General features: G+C 43.9%; 1 protein-coding gene across 1 annotated transcript; it reads right to left on the reverse strand.

The window, feature by feature from the left end:
• Nucleotides 1-10,772: 10,772 nt before the first annotated feature.
• LOC124745798 lies at nt 10,773-11,369 on the reverse strand. Its single transcript, XM_047248938.1, has one exon. It carries the CDS (start codon nt 11,367-11,369, stop codon nt 10,773-10,775), a length of 597 nt encoding a protein of 198 aa, XP_047104894.1.
• Nucleotides 11,370-23,269: the final 11,900 nt, after the last annotated feature.

Consider the following 23,269-nt stretch of genomic DNA (forward strand, 5'->3'; position numbering starts at 1 on the left):
TTATTATTAAAATTTGTGTTGATGAAAATATATACTTTTGTTAAAATTTATATTTTTATTATAAAGTTACTGTAATTAAGAAACTATATTTTCCAAGAACATTTTGACACCAAGTACTAATATATAAACAGACCACAAGTGCAACAAAGAGTTATTTTAGTAAAACTTTTTTCTCATGCAGATTAAATGTTGAGATATTATGAGTTTTGTAAAGATAATGTTTTCAAAAAAGTGATGTTGGAAGAGAATAAATGAGAACAAGAAATGTTCAAAGCAGTGTTTCTATTGTATATATGACAATCTTTCCCACAAAGATGATGAAGCCACCAAAAACACGAGCTTCATTAGAGTTTGTAAGTATATTTTGCAATAGTATTGTGTATGCACTTATAATTATTCATACTGCATCTTCTATTTAACAATATTAAGTTATATTTGGAGATTTCAAAGAATGAAGCATTAATATTTTACATAGCTAACTTGGGACAGAAGGTTACAATTTGGGTCTCTGACTGGAATGTAAAACTGAAAAGATTGAAACAGTAATGCTGTTTGTGTTGTTCAGAAAAATGCATGAAATAACACTGTTACAGTAGTTGTTGTGACTATAAAAGTTTGAAGAGGATGAAAAAAATGGCACACAAAAAGAGGTAACTCTGGACTATTGACAAGGTGGATTCCTAATAAAAAATGAAGATAAGTAACATTTATGTGTTTTTTGATTTTCATTTTGACTAAAACTGTCAATGGATATTTCAGCACGGTAACTGAAAATAAAAGTAATCAACAAGAAGGCAAATGAGGATTTCATTAGAGATAGATAAGGGTGTGAATAAGGTGCTGAAAGAAAATGAGTCTCTATATTTGACTCAAGTGGTAACAATAATTTGAGATCAGTTACAGAACATCAAGCAAAAAAATGAGAGTTTAGAACAGAAAACAGTGATTTACTGTCAAAGAATGAATGCAAACTGCAGATTAATAGTAAAAAACCTAAAAGCTTATGTTGACACTGACTTAAGGGGTGTGGGTTCCAGACTTGACATAGTTGAAGACAAAATAACTAGTTTGGAAGATGATTTTTGCTGAAGAAACAAGGGAGAGTGAAAGGAACTTTGATGAACTTAGAAATGTGATAAAAGATGAACACGATGAGACTAAGGCAGAATTGTGTAATGTGAATGGGGTTTTGGAAAGTAAAATGTTGTCACTTACCAATAATACAAATGGGGAAATAACTTAATTGGTTTCCCAAAATCAAATGAAGTTGGAAATAACTTTATGAATAGTGTTTGTGTTTAGAATAATAATGGTTCTGTGGTAGGTGACCTAGCTAACATAGAGAAGAAATTAGTAGAGATTCAGTAAAGTGTAGTAACAAGAAACTTATTTACTAATCATGCTGCTATGAGAACTAACGTCCAAGCAAAAATTTTTCTAAGTGATGGCAATTCGCATCCTGTAGATTTTATCCAACATTGCAAACAACTATTAGCAGGCATGACAGACTAATTAAACATTAAATTTGTTAAGAAGTTCTTGAAGGGAAGCATTGTCCTTGGCAAATCTACAATTAAATCAACAAATGACATTTTTTGAATACGATAAAAATGTTCTACATAAATTTTGATCAGAGTCAGAACAAGCCACAAGTTGGTTCCCACATGGCCGAATTATATGGAATTGAATGGTACTATGAAGGAATTTTGTAAAAATTCGTTACAATGAGCAATACGTTAGCACAAATCTATTGGAATTTGCGCAGATGAATAAGTATTAAGGAGAAAAAAAGGACATTTTACTAACTATATTTGCACATTCAAGAACAAAAAAATTTACAGCAAACACAACAGAATAATTAGCGCACACAAAGAGTGTTAGACAATGCCAAAGAGGTCTATTTTACACTGTGCACTTTGCGCCATCACACACGAAATATATTGTTCACACAATTCCAACACCCCTCCTTGAACTTATATTTTGTGTGCTGCTTCCACAAGATAAACCAAATAGTCTCACAATCTTCTCAAACTTCTCCCTTTCCAAGGGTTTGGTCAGAAGGTCAGCTAACATGTCTTCTGTGCACAGATAGTCCACGGCAGTGTTCTGTCGCTCTATGTGGTCCCGAATGAAATGGTGCCGTATATCAATATGCTTTGTCCTAGCACTAGTAACATCATTTTTAGCTAGGTTTATGGCTCCCTTATTGTCACAGAAGATGGTTGTAGATTCCTCAATTAAATTGGGTTCTATTTCACTTATTAATGTTCATAGCCATAATGCTTCCTGTGTGGTATAAGATAGTGCCATATACTCGGCCTCTACGGTGCTCAATGCAACAGTTTTTTTCTTTTGACAGAACCATGATGTGAGGCCCCCCATTAATTTAAAACAGCAGCCAGTGGTGGAGTATCTGTCTCCCAACTCACTCCCCTCTAGTTTTGCGTTACCATCTCTATGGTATTTTAACTCATAGTTTGAGGTTCCCCTTAGGTATCAGAATATCCTCTTTACAGCTTTCCAGTGCTTTTCCTTTGGGTCTCTGCAATATCTGCTCACTGCATTGGTGGCAAAAGCAATGTCGGGTCATGACGTTTGATACAAATATAACAGACTCCCTACTGCTTCTAAATAAGAAACATTCTTGTCACATTCCACATCAGTCTCATTTACACTTAACTTCACTCCTACTTCCATTGGAGTACTTATGGGTTTGCAACCACTCATGCCAAATTTCTATAATATTTTTTCCATGTATGATGATTGACTTATGCTCAATTCTTGTCTTTCTTCATCCTTAGTAATCTGCATACCTAAATAACGTTTGACTTCTCCCAAATCATGCACCTTAAACTTGATTTGCAGCTGTTTCTTGAAAATTCTCATTTGGCCTTCACTTCCAGTCAGGATAAAGAAATCGTCCACACATATGGCCATTATTATTATTTCTTCTTTTCTCCCCTTATAGTAAATGCTGGGATCTGCCTTGGATTGCTTCATATTCATATTTATTAGAGTTTCATGTAGACATCGATTCCAGCAACGTCCACTTTGTTTAAGTCCATAAATACTTTTTCTCAAACGCCAAATCTTTTTACTTTCTGATCTGGTTTTTATGGCTTCCCTTGGTGGAATGACATATCTCCTCCTCCAATTTCGCATTTAAATATGCCGTTTTAACATCCATATGATGAATTATTAAATTTCATTTTACTGCCAAGGCTAAAAGATATCTCAATGATGCATACTTGACTACAGGTGAAAAAGTTTCTTCGTAATCTACCCCTTGTTTTTGTGAATATCCTTTAACCACAAGTCTTGCTTTGTATTTTGGTGATGAGCTTTCAGGGTTCTTCAAATTGAATACCCATCTTGCCTGCAGTGGTTTCTTATCTCCTGGCATATCTACCCATTCAAAGGTTTCATTCTGATGTAAAGATTCTAATTCTCCCTTCATCGCTTCTTTCCATTCTTGAGAGTTTGGGCTACTCATTGCTTCTTCCGCTGTTCTTGGCCCATCATTAAAAGACTGTGCTGTATACATCTAAAAATCCAGATATTCCTTCGGTTTTGGTGGTGGTGGTGGTTGTTGGGATGTTTAAGGGGGACTAAACAGCTAAGGTCATCAGTCCCCCATTCCAAAAACAAGCGAGACAAAGTCGCAGAGCAGATAAAACCCCAAGGGGAAGGAGACTGCCCCCCCCCCCCCCCCCCCAGGTGCTAAAGAACACAAATTAGGCAACGAACACTACCGAAAAGAAGAGTACAGACGAACACCAGACAGAAAGAAATAGAAGAAAAGAAGATGGCCGGAGACTGGTTGACTGACCACGACAACAAAAAAGGGAAAGAGTCAACCATCCGATTAGACACCAAAACAGCAACAAATATGGAGAGACGCGAGGACAAAAGACACAGAAACGGAAAAGTGCAGGACCCCCCTAAATGGATCCATAAAAAGGACTAGCACGGATAAAATGTAAAACATTGTCAGCCATGGAGGCATCGTCGCATAAAATCAAAGGCAAGGTGCCCGGGAAATTAAAAGACTGCCGAAGGGTGCGCAGTCGGGGACACTCCAATAAAATGTGGGCGACCGTCAGCCGGGACCCACACTGACACAGGGGGGGATCCTCCTGACGCAAAAGATGGCCGTGCGTCAGGTATGTATGGCCGATGCGGAGCCGACACAGGATAACAGAGTCCCTGAGAGAAGCCCGCAGGGAGGAGCGCCACACATCGGTCGTCTCCTTGACAGCCCGCAGTTTATTAGGCATTGTCAAGCCTCGCCACTCAGCAGACCACATCCCAAGCACCTTACGGCGCAACACCAGCTGCTGATCGGGAGCCGTGAGGCCGATCTCCAAAGCTGGGGCGTCGAGCGCCCCTTTGGCCAGCCTGTCAACACGTTCGTTCCCCGGGATGCCAACATGACCTGGCGTCCAAACCAAGACCACCGAACGTCCAGAACGGGCAATGGCGGAAACAGACTCCTGAATAGAGGACACCAGAGGAGAAGAGGGATAGCAGCGGTCGATGGCCTGAAGGCTGCTCAGGGAGTCACTGCAGATGACGATGGACCTACCTGAGCAGAAACGCATATGCTCAAGAGCGCGCAAGATGGTCACCAGCTCTGCAGTAAAAATACTGCAGCCAGCCGGCAAGGAGCGTTGCTCAACATGGGCAGCGTGAGAAAAAGCGTAGGCAGTGCGACCATCAACCAGGGAACCATCAGTGTAGACAGGCTCACAGCCCGGAAATGATTCGAGGAGCGCAAGAAAACGGCGACGGAGGCCCACAGGTGGAACCGAGTCCTTAGGTCCCTGTGCCAAATCCAGACGGACGGACGGCCGGGACAAACACCAGGGAGGCGTAGGTGTACAGACCTGGAAGGGAGGCAGAAGAGGGAATGACCCCAGTTCTGACAGCAGGGACTGGACACGGACAGCTACGGAAAGCCCAGACCTAGGTCGCCGTTCGGGCAGATGGAGGACCATGGCAGGGAAAAGCAGGCGACGATTGGGATGGTCTGGCGAGCAATGCACGTGGACAGCATAGTTGGCGAGCAGTCGATGGCGGCGAATCCGCAGCGGGGGAACCCCGGCCTCCACCAGTAGACTATCTACGGGGCTGGTACGAAAAGCGCCAGTTGCAAGCCGAACCCCACAGTGGTGTATGGGGTCTAACAACTTCAACACTGAGGGTGATGCAGACCCATAGGCCAGGCACCCATAATCAAGCCGGGACTGCACAAGGGCTCTGTACAATCACAGCAGCGTTCAGCGATCTGCACCCCAAGATGTGTGGCTAAGGCAGCGGAGGGCGTTGAGGTGCCGCCAGCATTTTTGCTTCAGCTGAGTAACATGAGGAACCCATGTGAGCCGGGCATCAAACACGAGTCCCAGGAAGCGGCAAGTGTCCACCACTTCAAGCAGGTGGCCGTCGAGGTAAAGTTCAGGATGAGGGTGGACCGTCCAACGCCTGCAGAAGTGCATAACTCGAGTCTTGGCTGCAGAGAACTGAAAACCATGAGTCAGAGCCCATGATGCTGCCTTGCGAACGGCGACTTGCAGCCTGCGGTCGGCGACTCCCGTAGTCGTGGCGCTAAATGAGATGCAGAAGTCGTCGGCATACAAAGAAGGAGACACCGACGACCCCACTGCTGCAGTCAGACCATGAATGGCCACTAGAAATAAGGAGACGCTCAACACTGAGCCCTGCGGGACCCCATTTTCCTGTATATAAGATGAACTAGAGGTGGCACCGACTTGCACCCGGAAAGAGCGGCGCAATAAAAAGGTTTGAAGAAAAGCCGGGAGCCGACCACGAAGACCCCACTCATGCAACGTGGCGAGGATGTGATGCCGCCATGTGGTGTCATACGCCTTCCGCAGATCGAAAAATACAGCAACGAGATGCTGACGTCGGGCAAAGGCCGTACGGACTGCAGATTCCAGCCGCACCAAATTGTCCGTGGCAGACCGGCCCCGACGGAAGCCACCCTGGGATGGAGCGAGGAGACCGCGCGACTCAAGGACCCAACACAAACGCCGCCCCACCATACGTTCGAGCAATTTGCACAAAACGTTGGTGAGGGTAATGGGACAATAGCTGTCCACCGCCAGTGGGTCCGCACCGGGCTTCAAGATGGGGACAATAACACCCTCTCGCCATTGCGACGGGAACACGCCTTCGCTCCAAATGTGATTAAATATCGCGAGAATGTGTCTCTGGCAGTCCCTGGAGAGATGCTTCAGCATCTGCGCGTGGATGCAGTCTGGGCCTGGTGCTGTATCAGGGCAATCGGCGAGGGCAGCGAGGAATTCCCTCTTGCTGAAAGGAGCATTGTATGTTTCAGAACGACGCGTGTGGAATGAGAACGGCGTCTGCTCGGCTCGCTCCTTTAGAGAGCGAAAGGCGGGGGGATAGAATGCAGTCGCAGAGCTCTGAGCAAAGTGCACGGCAAGCCGTTCAGCAATGGCGGCAGAGTCCGTGCAGACAGCGCCGTCCAAGGAGAGCCCAGGGACACCCATAGGGGTCTGGTATCCGTAAATCTGCCGGATCCGGGACCACACGAGCGAGGGGGAGACATGGGAGCCCAAGGATGAGACATACCTCTCCCAGCACTCCTGCTTACGCCGTGCAATAAGACGACGGGCGAAGGCACGGAGCCTCTTAAAGGTGATGAGGGTCTCAAGAGACGGGTGCCGCCTATGACGCTGGAAAGCCTGCCGACGGTCGCGAATAGCCTCAGCAACCTCCGGCGACCACCAGGGTACAGCCCTCCTCCGAGGGTGGCCAGAAGAACGGGGGATGGCAGCCTCGGCCGCTGAAATGATGGACGTGGTTAAAACACGCACCACCTCGTCAATGTCACCCTGTGGGGGAGACTCAATGGTTGCAGCGGAAGTAAAAGCTGGCCAGTCAGCCCTGTGGAGAGCCCAGCGGGGCAAGCGCCCAGAAGAATGACACTGGGGCAATGACAAATAGATGGGAAAATGGTCACTACCACACAGGTCAGGATGCACTCTCCAGTGGAGGGATGGGACAAGTCCAGGGCTGCAAATAGAGAGATCGATGGCCGAGAATGAGCCATGGGCCACACTGAAATGCGTGGGAGCACCAGTGTTCAAGAGGCTAAGGTCGAGCTGAGCCAACACATGCTCCACGGCCCGACCACGGTCATCGGAGAAAGTCCCACCCCATAGAGGGTTGTGGGCATTGAAATCGCCCAGCAGCAAAAAAGGTGGCGGCAGTTGGGCTATCAGACCAGCCAGGACATGCTGCGCGACAGCACCATCAGGTGGAAGGTAAATACTGCAAACGGTAATAGCCTGTGGCGTCCACACCCGAACAGCGACAGCCTCTAAAGCTGTTTGTAGAGGTACAAACTCGCTGTGAAGAGAGTTAAGGACATATATGCAGACGCCACCAGACAGCCTTTCATAAGCTGCCCGGTTCTTAAAATAACCCCGATAGCCACGGAGGGCGGGGGTTCGCATTGCTGGAAACCAAGTTTCCTGCAGAGCAATGCAAAGGAAAGGATGACGGCTGATAAGTTGGCGGAGCTCAGCTAGATGGTGGAAGAAACCGCTGCAGTTCCACTGGAGGATGGTATTAGCCATGGATGGGAAAGGCGTGAAGGGATTGGGGAGGCAGATTACGCCTCCGGGGCCCCTGCTGCTACTGAGTCACCACCTGGACAACAGCTATCTATTGCATCCGAGGGACTGGCGAGATCCATGTCCTCAGTGGACGCCAGAATCTCCACCTCATCCTCAGACGCAGAGCTTGTAGGAAGCGGTGGAATGGGTGCCACCGCAATGTCGGTAGCCTTGGGGAGTTTCTTCTTCTTCTGCTTCTCGCACTGCGCCTTGGGTGGTTCAGGCTGGGAGGGCGTCACTGGGTCAGTCTCAGGGACAGACGATGACCGTGTGTCCCGACGACCAGGGACTGGCGGTTGTTTGAGCCACTTGTGGCTGTCGGCTTTGGAACCGGTCGGAACGTGTGAAGGGAGGTCCCCAAGGGACCCCTTCCTTACGAGAGTAGCCGAAGAAGTCTTACGCTTCTCCGGCTGGGAAGGGGGGAGGGGACTGATGTCCCCGATGGTTGGGGGGGTGTTGCTCCTGAAGTAGATGGAGCAGGAGCAACAGGAGGTTTAGTGCCCCCCACCATCAAGGGGGCAGGTGTGGGACTTCGACTCTGAGAGCTGACTGGAGTGGATGGAATTGTAGAAGGAGTGACAGTTGCGGCATAAGAAGCTGTCATGCGCACTGGATGAAGCCGATCATATTTCCGCTTCGCCTCAGTGTACGTCAGGCGGTCGAGAGTCTTGATTTCCATGATCTTCCGCTCCTTCTGCAGAATCGGACAGTCTGGCGAGCAAGGCGGATGGTGCGCACCACAGTTCACACAGATTGGAGGCGGTGCACAGGGATGATCAGGATGGGAAGGTCGACCGCAATCGCGACAGACGAGGTCGGAAGCACAGCGTGAAGACATGTGGCCAAACTTCCAACACTTGAAGCACCGCATTGGGGGAGGGATATACGGCTTGACATCACAACGGTACACCATCACCTTGACCTTCTCAGGTAACGTGTCACCCTCGAAGGCCAAGATGAAGGCACCGGTGGCAACTTGACGATCCCTCGGACCCCGGTGGACGTGCCGGACGAAATGGACACCTCGGCGCTCCAAGTTGGCGCGCAGCTTGTCATCGGACTATAAAAGGAGATCGCGGTGAAAAATAATTCCCTGGACCATATTTAAGCTGTTATGTGGGGTGATAGTAACAGACACATCCCCCAACTTCGTACAAGCCAGCAAGGCTCGTGACTGGGCAGAGGATGCTGTTTTTATCAACACCGATCCAGACCGCATCTTGGACAAGCCCTCCACCTCCCCGAACTTGTCCTCTAAATGTTCGACAAAGAACTGAGGCTTCACAGACACAAACGAGTCCCCGTCAGCTCTGGTACAGATGAGATACCAGGGCGAGTATCTTTCGCTCTCATTCACAGCCTTTCGTTCCTCCCATGGTGTGGCCAGGGAGGGGAACGATTTGGGGTCATACACATTAGCCTTAAAGTGAGCTTTGGAACGCTTAGAGACTGCTGACGGCTGGCCGCCAGCGAGAGATGATGTACCACGCTTCATTGCGGGTCATCCGCCCTGATGCCACCTACTCCGACCAAGGGCCCTCCCCACGGGCGCCACCCAGCCACAGCAAAGGCCACCTGGCAGGATGGCCATTGCCGGGAGTCCCGATGCCCCAGGGCGATGGGCATCTACTCCTTGGCATACGTGGGGAGTTAACGGTGCAGGCATCAGTAGAGCGATCCCTGTGTTGTCAGGGGGCTACAACCAAGAGGGTACATGGCGGCCCCACCACAACGGACTGGCTACCGTGCTGGATCTTAGGTGCAAAAATGGCCAAGGTCGTCGTCGCAGTTAAAAGAAACACTGCAGAGTGCAGCGTGGTAATCGCCCAAGAGATCGAAAATGAGCGGGACACCATTGCAACGACGAGAAAGACAGCTAAAGGTCTAATTGCACGATGGATACAATGCACCATGTAAGGCGCCCTTCCCCAAGTGGCTCGCTCTTCGGAATAATTTAGAAACATGGAGGTCAAACCCGAGAGGGGACCATCACATAAGGCCGAAACATGTGAGACTCCTTTTAGTCACCTCTTACGACAGGCAGGAATACCGCGGGCCTATTCTAACCCCCGAACCCGCAGGGGGGTCAGTTTTGGTACACGAGAAGAACGCCTTACATTGTTTTCTTCATTTTTTTCGTCCTCTAACTCATTGTCATCATAAATTGTATCCATTTGTCCTTGGCTGACGTCTTCCTCTTCTTCACTTTCTATTTCCTCACACAAGGTTTCACCTTCTGAACTAGGTGCAGTTGACTTAGTGGTTTTGCTCTCTTTTGAGTCCTTTCTATTTTCAAAGAATATTACATCTCTACTTGTGACAATCTTTTTAGTCAATAGATCCATTAATCGGTATCCCTTTGAATTTTCACAATAGCCTACAAAAATATACTTTTTAGCTTTCGGATCCCATTTTCCTCTTAGCTGTTTTGGAATATGTGCCATTGCATCACACCCAAAAACCCTCATATTGCTTAGATCAGGTTTCTTTCCTATCCATATCTCATAAGGGGTTCTATTCTTTAATGCTTTTGTAGGTGATCTATTGTTCAAATATACAGCTGTTGACACTGCCTCTGCCCAAAAATCTTTGGATAATTCAGCATCAGTCATCATGCTCCTTGCTTTCTCAACAATGGTCCTATTAGCCCTCTCAGCAACCCCATTTTGAGATGGGCTGTACCTTATGCTAGTTTGATGCCTGATTCCCTTTTCTGCCAGAAGTTTCTTCAATTTCTGGTTCATATATCCTCTCCCATTATCAGACCTAATGATCTTGATCTTCTTTCCCGTCCACCTTTCAAACATATTGCAATATTCCTCAAAGATATCTCTCACTTGGTCTTTAGAACTAAGAAAATAAACATGAGTATATCGTGAGTAATCATCAATAAACGTAAGAAAATAATTACTCTCACCTATGGATTCACATTCCATCAGGCCACATACATCTGTGTGGATTAACTGTAAGACTTCTGTGGATTTACTCTTACTAGTCTTGAAGGGTAACCTTGCTTGTTTTCCCTTAATACATGTCTCACAAGGATCCTTGGACACACTAAAATTCTGTATTCCCTTCACCATATCCTCTATTATACACATACTCTTTCTATTTAGATGTCCAAGCCTCCGGTGCCATATTTTCTTCTGCTGAATATACTGAATCACTAACATTTTTATGTTTACTGTCAATGGTATCCAATTTAAAAATACCCCTTTCGTTTCTTGCTGTAGCTATAACTTCATCACTTTCACTGATTACTCTTGCACCCTGCATGTCAAAAGTGACTGTATTTCCTTTCTTGACAATTTCCCCTACAGACAGCAGATTAGTTGCCACATTTTTCACATAATGAACATTGTGTGCTGTAACCATATCTGATTCACCATTTACACTTACATGTAGATCTAGTTTCCCAGCCAGGTGACACTGGAGCTTGTTGCCATCAACAGTAGATATTCCCATATGAGTCTTATCTTTGATATCATAAAAAAGTGATTTATCTTTAACAATATGCACAGATGCTCCTGAGTCTAAAATCCATTCCATATCACGATTACTCATCCCACCAAAAGAATAAAAACATGAGAGTGCCTTACCTTTGTTATTGGTCCTTCTCTCTGGGCTATCAGTAACATACCTCTTTTGCTGAGTGTCTGATATTGGGCTTACTTTTTCTTTGCACTGAGACGCAATGTGTCCCATCTTCTGACTTTTATAGCACCTCACTGGTTTCCTCTTTTTGTTTTTTGAGTAGAGAGCAGATGCACCTTCCTTCTCCAATGTACAACAGCTTGGAGCACTCTTTACGTCCTGCAGGATTTTCACCTAAGGTGATTGGTATACCCGAGCTTTCGAGTCCCATAATCATAGGTGCATACCTTTCGGGCAGTCCTGCCAACAGCAATGTTCCTATCCATTCGTCAGCAATCTTGAATCTGATGTTTCTCAGTTGGTTCGACGTGGTTATTATTTTGTTAATGTATTTGTCTACACTCTTACATTTGTCCAGACGAGTGGTAATTAACTCACGTAATAATCCTACTTTTCTCATAAGACCACCATCCTTGAATGCACTTCGTAAATTGTCCCAGACTTCTTTTGCTGCAGCAGCTTTTTCAACGTGAACATAATTCACTGAATCAATCAGTAATATCAATTTTGATTTTTCTTTCCTATCCTTATTTGAATAATTCTGATCTGTGGATTTCATGGTCCCATCTACCACGTCCCATAGGTCGTCTAAACGTAAATACGCTTCTACTGCGAACTTCCAGGTTGCATAGTTTTCACGACCTATAAGTCTTTCAATCTGTGGAATTTGTGCCGCACTCATTCTTAACGGTAACTTGCTTTTTATTGCCCTAAAGAACACCAAAAAATAATGCGGAAAGAAATTGCGATCGTCTTGTAAGGATAACTCGCACTTCATGTAAATTGGAACTTTTCCAATACTTTCTCCCTACAATTTATTGATATACTTTTTCCAAATGCAGCCTGGGCCCATAACCTATTGGAATTTGCGCAGCTGAATAAGTATTAAGGAGAAAAAAAGGACATTTTACTAATAACTATATTTGCACATTCAAGAGCAAAAAAATTTACAGCGAACATAACAGAATAATTAGCGCACACAAAGAGTGTTAGACAATCCCAAAGAGGTCTATTTTACACAGTGCACTTTGCGCCGTCACACACGAAATATATTGTTCACACAGTTCCAACAAAATCCTTTGATGAACTAACCAAAATTGATGTTTTAAAAGGATTGCCTGAAATATTACAGTGGGGATTAATGCTGGACTAGACCAGATGACACAATAGATTAACTTTTGAAATCTGTAGAAAAACTAGACAGGACTTTGGTAACAAAGAGCTGACAAAATTTCAGACTGGGAAATCATCAATACGAAAGTGGAATCAGAGTTTTAATGGGGTAAATCAGAGAAGAAAGGAATATGAAAACTACAGAGGTGATTATCAGAGTGGTTATATGAGACAAGATTACAATGGTTATCAAAGAAATACATGGGGAGTTGAGATTTTGAAAACAGAAACAGAAGATGGGTAGGAGGAAACGAAATGCCAACAAGTAAAAGACAGGAAAATATGGAAATTATTTAGGAAACTGAGATTTGTTCCAATAAATTTTAACAATTTGCATACACTGCCATAAAATAAAAATGTAACACACTCAAGGACAAGGTCACTGTATTAACAAGTGTGGTGACAGGTAATTCAGTATCACGGGATTATGATTACATGATAACAAATTCAGACCAAATGAAACACATATTTCTCAGCAAATGGTACCCAAACAACCCAATGCACACACAATTGACCCCCCCTCCCTCAGCAATGCAGGCATGTATGCAAACAATCATAAAGGGGGCAGGCAAATAGCATCCTCCAACAGTATCCCTAGAGTCCTGCACCTTTTGTTGCAATTCGGCAATCATTCTTGCAGGCCTGGGAGGATGAGAAAGTTCCCACTTCATCATTTCTCATACATGTTCAGTTGGCAAAAGATCAGCTTATCTTGCTGGCAGTTGTTGTACACCACAAAGAGCATGCTGCACTGAGGCAGCTGTATGTGAAGGTGCACTGACCCACTAAAACAGCATGTCACCTTCCTGTAGAATAAATGACAGTTACCTGGGGAAAACAGTCTGTGCAATATAATGGGCACTGGTTCTTTACCCTGTAGAAACACAAAATGTGACTGCACATTGTAACTCATGACCCTCCACACCATGAAGCCCGGGATAGGACCCGTTTGTCATGGGCGAATACACTATGGGATAGATGGTTCACCACGTTCATACCATAAACATGTACATCCATCACTTGCATACAGACAGAAGCTACTCTCGTCACTGAAGATAACAGAGTAATATTACACTCTCCAGTTGGCTCTTTCATGGCAACACAGTAGCCACTGCTGGCAGTGTCATGGTATCAGTGGTAACCTGGCCAGATTCACACGCATTCTTATTTAGCCCTACCGCAAGCAGTCAGTTCCCCATAACACAGCAGTTCCAACATAGGCCCAGTTTTTGTCCCTGGTTGATGTTTGGTCAGCCACCTCTACTCACACAATGCACTGATCTTTTAAGTGCATCTGTACTAAGCAGATGTCCAGAACCACAGCTACAGGAGTGGAACAGTTCCCCCGGAGCAATGTTGAAAGCAGCGACACACCACTGATACATTATGCCCAATTCTAAGCTCAGCAGAGTTAAAACAGAAGGTGTACAGATAGGTTTCCTGTGTGCCATCTGATTGCCAATGACTGTGACAAGTGAATCACTGACACTACAGCCTCTCAGCATGCACATGTTATACCCCCCAAGCTACTGAACACAGCCTTAGCAGTGTATATAGAGTATGTCCCAAGAGAAATGATCCGTATCAATGGATATGAGAGGAATAACCATTTGAGGCAAAATGTCTAGTAAACAAGAGTTCTAAAAGGCATACCCTAAGGGCCACTAGTTCAGTAGAAGAGATGTGTTTCAGAGAAGTTAAAATGAAAAATTGAAAATTGCTCATAGGCTTTATGCTATGCATTTTAAAGTCCACGTTTTCTAGACTTTTTTGCTTAAAATGGCTGTTTCTGTCATATCCCTAAATATGGGCCATTCCTCTTACGATAACAGGAGCTTTGTGCATGTTTCAGTTACCATTATTTGACGTGACAGTGATACATTGTGCCTGTGTGTGGAAGACACACATACACACACACACACACACACACACACACACACACACACACACACACACACACACACAGAGAGAGAGAGAGAGAGAGAGAGAGAGAGAGAGAGAGATCTGACAGACACAATGTTCCACTGTTGCATCAAATGATGGTCAGTGAAACATGCACAGAGTTCCTGTAGGGAAATGGAGTTACTTGAGCTGGATGAGCTATGTGAGTACCACTTATGGGACATCTGTAGCTAATGGAATACTATAGACATGGTGGACATTACCATCTGAAACACTTTCTGTCATAAATGAACATTACACAAGGTGAATAATATGGGTGAAAGCAATGTAAAGGAAATGGGCAGCAGTTATTACAGTGTGGTGAGCAGGAAGTTTAAAATTTGGGTCTGACGGAAAGTGTGTCCAAGTGGCTGAGGTGATTAAGGCAACCATTATAGAGTTGTGGAGCACCTGGGTTCAAGTCCCAGTCCAGCACAAATCTTCAAATCTCGCCATTGCATTGCCACACTGCCCTGTGTGGCTGAAGTCACTATCCACTTGCTATCTCTTTCGCATTGGGACCGATGACTTCAGCAGTTTAGTCCCATAGGATCTTACAACAAATTTCCACATTTCTTTCCCATCCTGTTTCCTTTCCATTCCCTTCATCCCAATTACTCATATATATATGTCCCAGCTGCTTCATCACATATGGTGTCTGTTCTGTTGGATGATTCTGACAGAACTGACACCATTCATGTCAATAACATTACGCAAGGCTTTTAATAGATAATGTCAGTCCCTTTTTGCAACAGAACTAAGTATTACACATTAATGAGTACTGAAAATCTTCTGTACATATTATTAGCTACCCAGCAATTACTACTATGAGCTGAAGGATCTCCAAATGGAACAGTTGGTTACTTTTGGTCACGCAGTGAAATTATGTCACAGGGAAACAAATGCCATCTAATTTAATGACAGAACTAGATGGTGATGTCTAGAAAAGTAAGTACAGAGATCTGGTAACAAAGCAAAGGTTTTCTGCAGGGCAGTACCTCTTTAGCTTCAAGCATCTAATTCACAGCTGTAAAGTATAGTACCTCTTTAGCTTTTAGCTCCTTTTTCATTTTAATGTATTTTTCTTTCTGTAACCTTTGCTGTAGTTTTGAATTCTTTCTGTTTGATGCTCCTGTAGTGTGAGACTTTTTTGTGGGTTGGCTTCTGGCAGAAGAGGCACGAGAGGAAGTGCTGAGAGCTCGTTGTGTACGTTTGGTCTCTTGCTTTGGAAGACATATTGCTATCTGTGAATAGAAAATGAGTATTAACATACCTTTCAGTCAACAGATAACATTTTATGTTATTTTTCATCTCTCTCTCTCTCTCTCTCTCTCTCTCTCACACACACACACACACACACACACACACACACACACACACACACACACACACATCAGTATTTTTAAAAAAAACATTTTTGGATTGTTTTCAGCTGGTCTGTAAGCACTGTTTACTAACAACCTAGATTCTTTTCACAAATGACAGTATTTTCATACAATTACATCTCACATATATACAACTGTTTCTGTAGCAGCATAGAGTATTGTCATAGTATATAACTGAACTTACCTAGTTCTTGACTTTTCATAAAATAATTTATGTGACCTCAGAATGTACCAGTCTGTCATGTTTCCTATCTTTCAAATTCAGATATTCTTCCTGACATTACAATCTGACATTGTATGTGTTGTTATACCAATGCACAGAATGAGATTTTCACTCTGCAGTGAAGTGTGTGCTGATATGAAACTTCCTGGCAGATCAAAACTGTGTGCTGGACCGAGACTCAAACTCGGGACCTCTACCGTTCGCAGACAAATGCTCTACCAGCTGAGCTACCCAAGCACAGCTCACAACCCGTCCTCACAGCTTCAATTCTGCCAGTACCTCATCTCCTACGTTACAAACTTCACAGAAGGTCTTCTGCAAAGCTGAAAAAGTTTGAGTCTCATTCCAACACACAGTTTTAATCTGTCAGGAAGTTTCACCAATGCATAGAAGTCAAAAATGAATTGAGCTTTAGCTTGGACTAATAATCAATATGGAGTGTCCATAGATTGTATTCTAATAATATGAGCATGAATATAAACAATTTACAGAAAGTAAATGGTACATGCTTCCAATGTGCGTTCACCGCGATGTCGCCAAACACGCCCCAAATGACACAACTGTAAAGTAATAACAAAGAAAGGAAAACATCCTTGCTATAATGTATCCCTCAGAATTAAACTGAATCTACTAAAAGAGTTCCTATTTCTTTAAAATAATCTGAAGTTTATTTATTATTGTTATCTGTACACTGAGTCACAGGAGACTTTTTCTTGAATAAGTTAATACCATTTAAGTGAAACCAAATACCACATGTTATTCAGCTACATATTATGAGGCTAACTGATGGTAGGCCTGAATGAAGTTTCACACATGCAGCACCGTCTATCAACTCTCTAGGAAACTGCTGGAGTGTTGGTTTGATTCAGTAGTTGTTTGCCAGTCAGAGGGAGCAGATCGCAATTTTGCTGGCAAAAGGATCCACAGCTGATGAAATTCATCATGAGTCATGTGTAGTGTATGGACCTGAAATAATGAGTGACAAACAAGTTTAAAAATGGTGTCAAGAATTTCAAAATGGCCACACAAATTTTTATCATGAAGAGCAGAGTAGCAGGCCCAGTATTTCAACCAAAGACACCATTTATCAGATGAGCCAAAAACTTTGAAGTGATCGGCAATTGACAAATAGTGGTCTGGATAATGAATTCCAAAATGCTCCTCGAAGCTCATTTTACAGGATTGTCACTCAACAGCTTTGATATCACAAACTATGTGCAAGGTAGTTTCCAAAAACACTCATTGATCAGCTCAAGGCTTAGTGCATAACAGTTTTTGGAGCACTATGACAAGATGAACATGATTTGTTTTCCCACACTGTTACAGGCGATAAGTCATGGTCGTCATACACCGATGTAGAATTAAAACAACAGTTAATGCAGTGGCGCAATTCAATTTCTCCCAAGTTAAAACAGTTTAAGCAATCTCAGATCTTGAACTGAAAATGATGGTTATAGTTTTTTTGGACAAAAAGGGCATCCTTCTGATTGATTTCATGGAGTGTGGGTCACAATTACAGCTGACGTATACTAGGCAATGCTAACCAAACTGAGATTTGTGATCCAAAATCAATGCTGTGGGAAACTGTCATCTGGCATAATTCTCCTTCACGACAATGTATGCCCTCACACCACCGCTGAAACCAAGGATAAGATTCAAGATTTTCATTGGAAACTTTCTGATCTCTCTCCACACAGTCCTGACCTTGCACCAAGTGACTAGTTCCTCTTTCTTCATTTGAAAAAGTGACTGGGTGGACAACAATTTCAAAATGATGAACTCAAGACTGGCGTTGCCAACTGGTTCAATTCCCATGCACACTTCTACGCAGAGGGGTTAAAGAAGCTGGTGCAACATTACAGAAAAAGATGTGAACATGGATTATCTAGAAAAGTAAAGTAGATATGTAGTAAAATATTACTGTCTATAAAAATCTTTTCTCATCAGCTTATTTTTTAGTGAACAAATGGACCTTAAGTTTTGGAATACGCCTAGTATACACTCCTGGAAATGGAAAAAAGAACACATTGACACCGGTGTGTCAGACCCAACATACTTGCTCCGGACACTGCAGCATTTGTGCACCGCCGCCGTCAGTGTCAGCCAGTTTGCCGTGGCATACGGAACTCCATCGCAGTCTTGAACACTGGTAGCATGCCGCGACAGCGTGGACGTGAACCGTATGTGCAGTTGACGGACTTTGAGCGAGGGCGTATAGTGGGCATGCGGGAGGCCGGGTGGACGTACCGCCGAATTGCTCAACACGTGGGGCGTGAGGTCTCCACAGTACATCGATGTTGTCGCCAGTGGTCGGCGGAAGGTGCACGTGCCTGTCGACCTGGGACCGGACCACAGCGACGCACGGATGCACGCCAAGACCGTAGGATCCTACGCAGTGCTGTAGGGGACCGCACCGCCACTTCCCAGCAAATTAGGGACACTGTTGCTCCTGGGGTATCGGCGAGGACCATTCGCAACCATCTCCATGAAGCTGGGCTACGGTCCCACACACCGTTAGGCCGTCTTCCGCTCACGCCCCAACATCGTGCAGCCCGCCTCCAGTGGTGTCGCGACAGGCGTGAATGGAGGGACGAATGGAGACGTGTCGTCTTGAGCGATGAGAGTCGCTTCTGCCTTGGTGCCAATGATGGTCGTACGCGTGTTTGGCGCTGTGCAGGTGAGCGCCACAATCAGGACTGCATACGACCGAGGCACACAGGGCCAACACCCGGCATCATGGTGTGGGGAGCGATCTCCTACACTGGCCGTACACCACTGGTGATCGTCGAGGGGACACTGAATAGTGCATGGTACATCCAAACCGTCATCGAACCCATCGTTCTACCATTCCTAGACCGGCAAGGGAACTTGCTGTTCCAACAGGACAATGGACGTCCGCATGTATCCCGTGCCACCCAACGTGCTCTAGAAGGTGTAAGTCAACTACCCTGGCCAGCAAGATCTCCGGATCTGTCCCCCATTGAGCATGTTTGGGACTGGATGAAGCGTCGTCTCACGCGGTCTGCACGTCCAGCACGAACGCTGGTCCAACTGAGGCGCCAGGTGGAAATGGCATGGCAAGCCGTTCCACAGGACTACATCCAGCATCTCTACGATTGTCTCCATGGGAGAATAGCAGCCTGCATTGCTGCGAAAGGTGGATATACACTGTACTAGTGCCGACATTGTGCATGCTCTGTTGCCTGTGTCTATGTGCCTGTGGTTCTGTCAGTGTGATCATGTGATATATCTGACCCCAGGAATGTGTCAATAAAGTTTCCCCTTCCTGGGACAATGAATTCACGGTGTTCTTATTTCAATTTCCAGGAGTGTATAAGGAAATTAACCCATATTTTAATTTCCAATGAGAGCTATGGAATCCACACGTAAATTTGTTTGGCAACTTATATTCAATGTTAATTTTATTTATACAAAATAGAAGAAAGGATGGATCTAAACCCCACATGAAACCATTCAGCAGTTCAAAGAATAAGTTTGCCTGCTCACTGTTACAAGTATCTCTTCTTTCATATTCACCACTTACGAACTGACCACACTCTTATAATTCTACCTGCCAAACACATTTGTTATGGCCCACAGGGGTTACCTAGCTGGAGGCCTTCTCCAGCTGTCACATGTTGCCACCTTCAAGCTCTGTCACAATGAACTAATTACAGAAACGTAACATGAGCTCCAATCCCTCCTCTGATCCCTAAGCCCACCCCAGGACCTCTCCTGAGAGTCTATCCCTCTCATTTCCACCACTCGCTGGTCCTCTATCTTATACAAGTTTCCTAAAATACATAAACTAAACCATCCAGATCACCCCAATATTTCTGCATACTATGCCCCAACAGAGAGAATCCATGCCCTTGTGAACTAATACCTTCAGCCTACTATCCATAACTTTCCTCCCTTTATGAAAGACACTAACCATTTCCTCCACTGACTCTTCACTGTTCCTGTCCCTTTATGACCCAATGCCCTGCTCATCACCATTGGTACCATGTCCATCTATGCCAACATCCCCACACAATGTTTATGGCCTTTCTGCTATTGAACACTGTCTCTAGCAATGCCTTAGACTTCAAATTTACAACCACATTCCTGATCACCAAGACCAACTATATCCTTGTCCGCAATTACCTATCCTTCGAAAGCTTCACCTAGAAATAAACCTGTATTATGGTCACTGGCACCTGCATGGCACCATTCTATGCCAACCCACTCATGCGTCATCTAGAGAAATCCTTCCTAACCATATGGAATCCCAAACCCACCTGGGTTAGATTCATTGGGACATCTCCATATTAAGAGTGAGGGTGAAGACACACTATCCTCATTCCTGAAGAACCTAAACATTTTCTCCCTCATTCATTTCACCTTGTTCTCTAAGCCTAACAAGGCATTTTCATTGATGTCAATCTCCACTTCAAGGTGGCTCAACCAGTACCTCTGTCCACATCAAACCTCCTTGTGGAGAAAAAGATATCCCATGCCACGACTCCCCAATCATTCAATGTACACACTAACCCACCACAAAGGAGTCCACCTCTGGTGACTCAGTACCACCCAAGACTAGAGTAACTACTATCTCATACGTGGGGGGTGGGGGTGGGGGGTGGGCACGGGAAGGGAGGGGGGGGGGGTTATGTGATGATGTTTGAATTGTTCTGCAGTCTCTAAATTTTCTCAATATAGTTCCTTGAAAAGAACATCATCTCCCCTCCATGGATTCCCATCTCAGTTCCTGATGCATCTCTGTAAAACCTGAGTGTTGTTTGAACCTATCAGTAACAGATCTAGCAGCCCACCTCTGAATTGCTTCGATGTCTTTTTTTAATCCTACTTGGTGCAAAGTACTCAGAAGTAAGTCACATTAGTATCCTATGTGTGGTCTCCTTTACATATGAACCACACTTTCCTAAAATTCTCCCAATAAAACGAAGTCAACTGTTCACCTTCCCTACTACAATCCTTACAAGTTTGTTCCTTTTCAGTTGGCTTTGCAACATTACACCCAGATATTTAAATGAAGTGACTATGTCAAGCAGCACACTACTAAAGCTGTATTTGAACATTGCAGGTTTGTTTTTCCTACTCATATATATTAACTTCCATTTTTGTGCATTTAGAGCAAGCTGCCATTTGTCAAACCAACTAGATATTTTTATTATATCATCTTGTATCCTCCTATAGTCATTCAAAAATGACACCTTTCCATATATCACTGTATCATCAGAACAGAACCACAGATTGCTGCCTACCCTGACCACCACATCATTTATACATGCAGAAAATAATAGCAGTCCTACCTCACTTCCCTGGTGAACTCCTGCCGATACCTTTCTTTATAGTTGATGTAGTTGAGTCTTACTGAGATTTAGTGTTAGTTTATTTTCTACATGCCATGAACCTATGTCATGAACTGCACTATTTGAAACAGAGCCAACATTGCACACAATATCCTTTGCTACCAAGCTAGTGTCATCAGCAAACAGAAATATTTTGTAAGTAGCTGTAACACTAGAAGGCATACCATTTATATGAATAAGGAACAAGAGTGGTCCCAACAGTGATCACTGGGGCACTCCCCATTTGATTGTGCCCCACTCAGACCCCACATAACAGCCATTCCCAACACTATGAATAATGACCTTTTGCTGTCTGTTGTTAAAGTAAGAAGTGAACCAATTGTGAGCTACCCCCTGTATTCCATAATGGTCCAATACTTCATGATTAGCACAATCAAATGCCTTAGTTAAATCAAAAAATATGCCTAGTGTTCGAAACCTTTTGTTTAATCCATCCAGTATCTCCCACAGAAAAAGAGACTATAGCATTTTCAGTTGTTAAACCACTTCTAAAGCTGAACTGTACATTTGATAGCAAATTATGTGATATAAAATGATCAATTATTCTTACATACACAGCCTTTTCAATAACTTTAGCAAACACTGATGGCATAGAAATAAGTCTAAAATTGTCTACATTATCCCTTTCTCCCTTTTTATAAAGTGGCTTTACAACTGAGTACTTTAATTGCTCAGGAAACTGACCATTCTTAAAGGAAAATTTAGAAATATGGCTAAGTACAGGGCTAATAACATGTGCAGCACAGCACTTTAATACTCTGCTAGGCATTCCATCATATCCATGAGAGTTCTTAGTCCTCAGTGATTTAATTATTGACTCAATCTCCCCCTTGTCAGTACCACAGAGGAATATTTGTGATGTCAATCTCGGAAAGGCATTTTCCAAGAGTGTTATATGATTCCCTATAGAAACTAAGTTTTTATTAAATTCATCAGAAATGTTTGTAATAATTTCCATTGAACAGAAAGTAGGTCAACATAAGCCTGAATTCAAAAGGCTCCTATGGGTTTTAGTGTGTCTCTTGGAGACACTCTTGTGAAGCGAGATACCATGTTGAAGCTCACCACAGGGTCTCCTTGGCCAACTCGAAAGTTTTGGAGCTGCTGAATGAAATGCACTGAAGTTCGTATGTGGTGCTGGCATTTGCCCACAAAGGAGTTGAGCACCACTGTCAGGTTTTTTGCTAATTCATGTGTTGGTGCAACAGTGGTGCTGACAACTGGATGTAAGGGCACTTTTTACTTGTTGACTTTAGGAAGTCCATAAAGTCTAGGAGACGCAACAGCTCATGGACAAAGTTTCTCCATCATCTTCTTGTCAGGTAATATATGTTGGAGGAGCTTGCTGGTCTCCCTCTTCCCTCACTTGGTAGGATTATAACGAGCCACGCTCCTCTAATATTACCTTTTTTTTATAGAAATAACCAAGAACATGTATACTATGGTATACTATCGATTCTTGCATAGGTTAAAATTATATCAGCTATTTCATTAAAAGCATTCATATAATTTTCTATATGATGTATTATATTTCAGGGTAAAATGTATAAAAAAGAAATTAATGTATTACAATCAATATGTGCAAACAGTTAAAATTAATCTTCTTTTAAAGGTAATTGAAATTACAAAATTTCTGGTATACTCAAAATTCATATTATTAATTGCATAATCTAACACTAATTATTAAATTTGTTTCCGGATTTATCTACGAAATAATGATATAATTTGGTAAAGGTTCTTCTCCTGTCAGGAAAGTTTGTAAACTCTTTTGCTTTGTAAGCTCGTTGGAATATCGTGAGTTCTGCAGAATGTAAGTAGTAGTGGGCATGCCTCAAATGGAAGTAGGTGTTTTTA

The sequence above is a fragment of the Schistocerca piceifrons genome, chromosome 1 (genome assembly GCF_021461385.2).
Source record: "Schistocerca piceifrons isolate TAMUIC-IGC-003096 chromosome 1, iqSchPice1.1, whole genome shotgun sequence".
NCBI lineage: Eukaryota > Metazoa > Arthropoda > Insecta > Orthoptera > Acrididae > Schistocerca > Schistocerca piceifrons.

What these genes read in the sequence shown, in the direction of transcription:
- LOC124745798 (XM_047248938.1), bottom strand. Translation starts at nt 11,369, where the DNA reads ATGGGACACATTGCGTCTCAGTGCAAAGAAAAAGTAAGCCCAATATCA.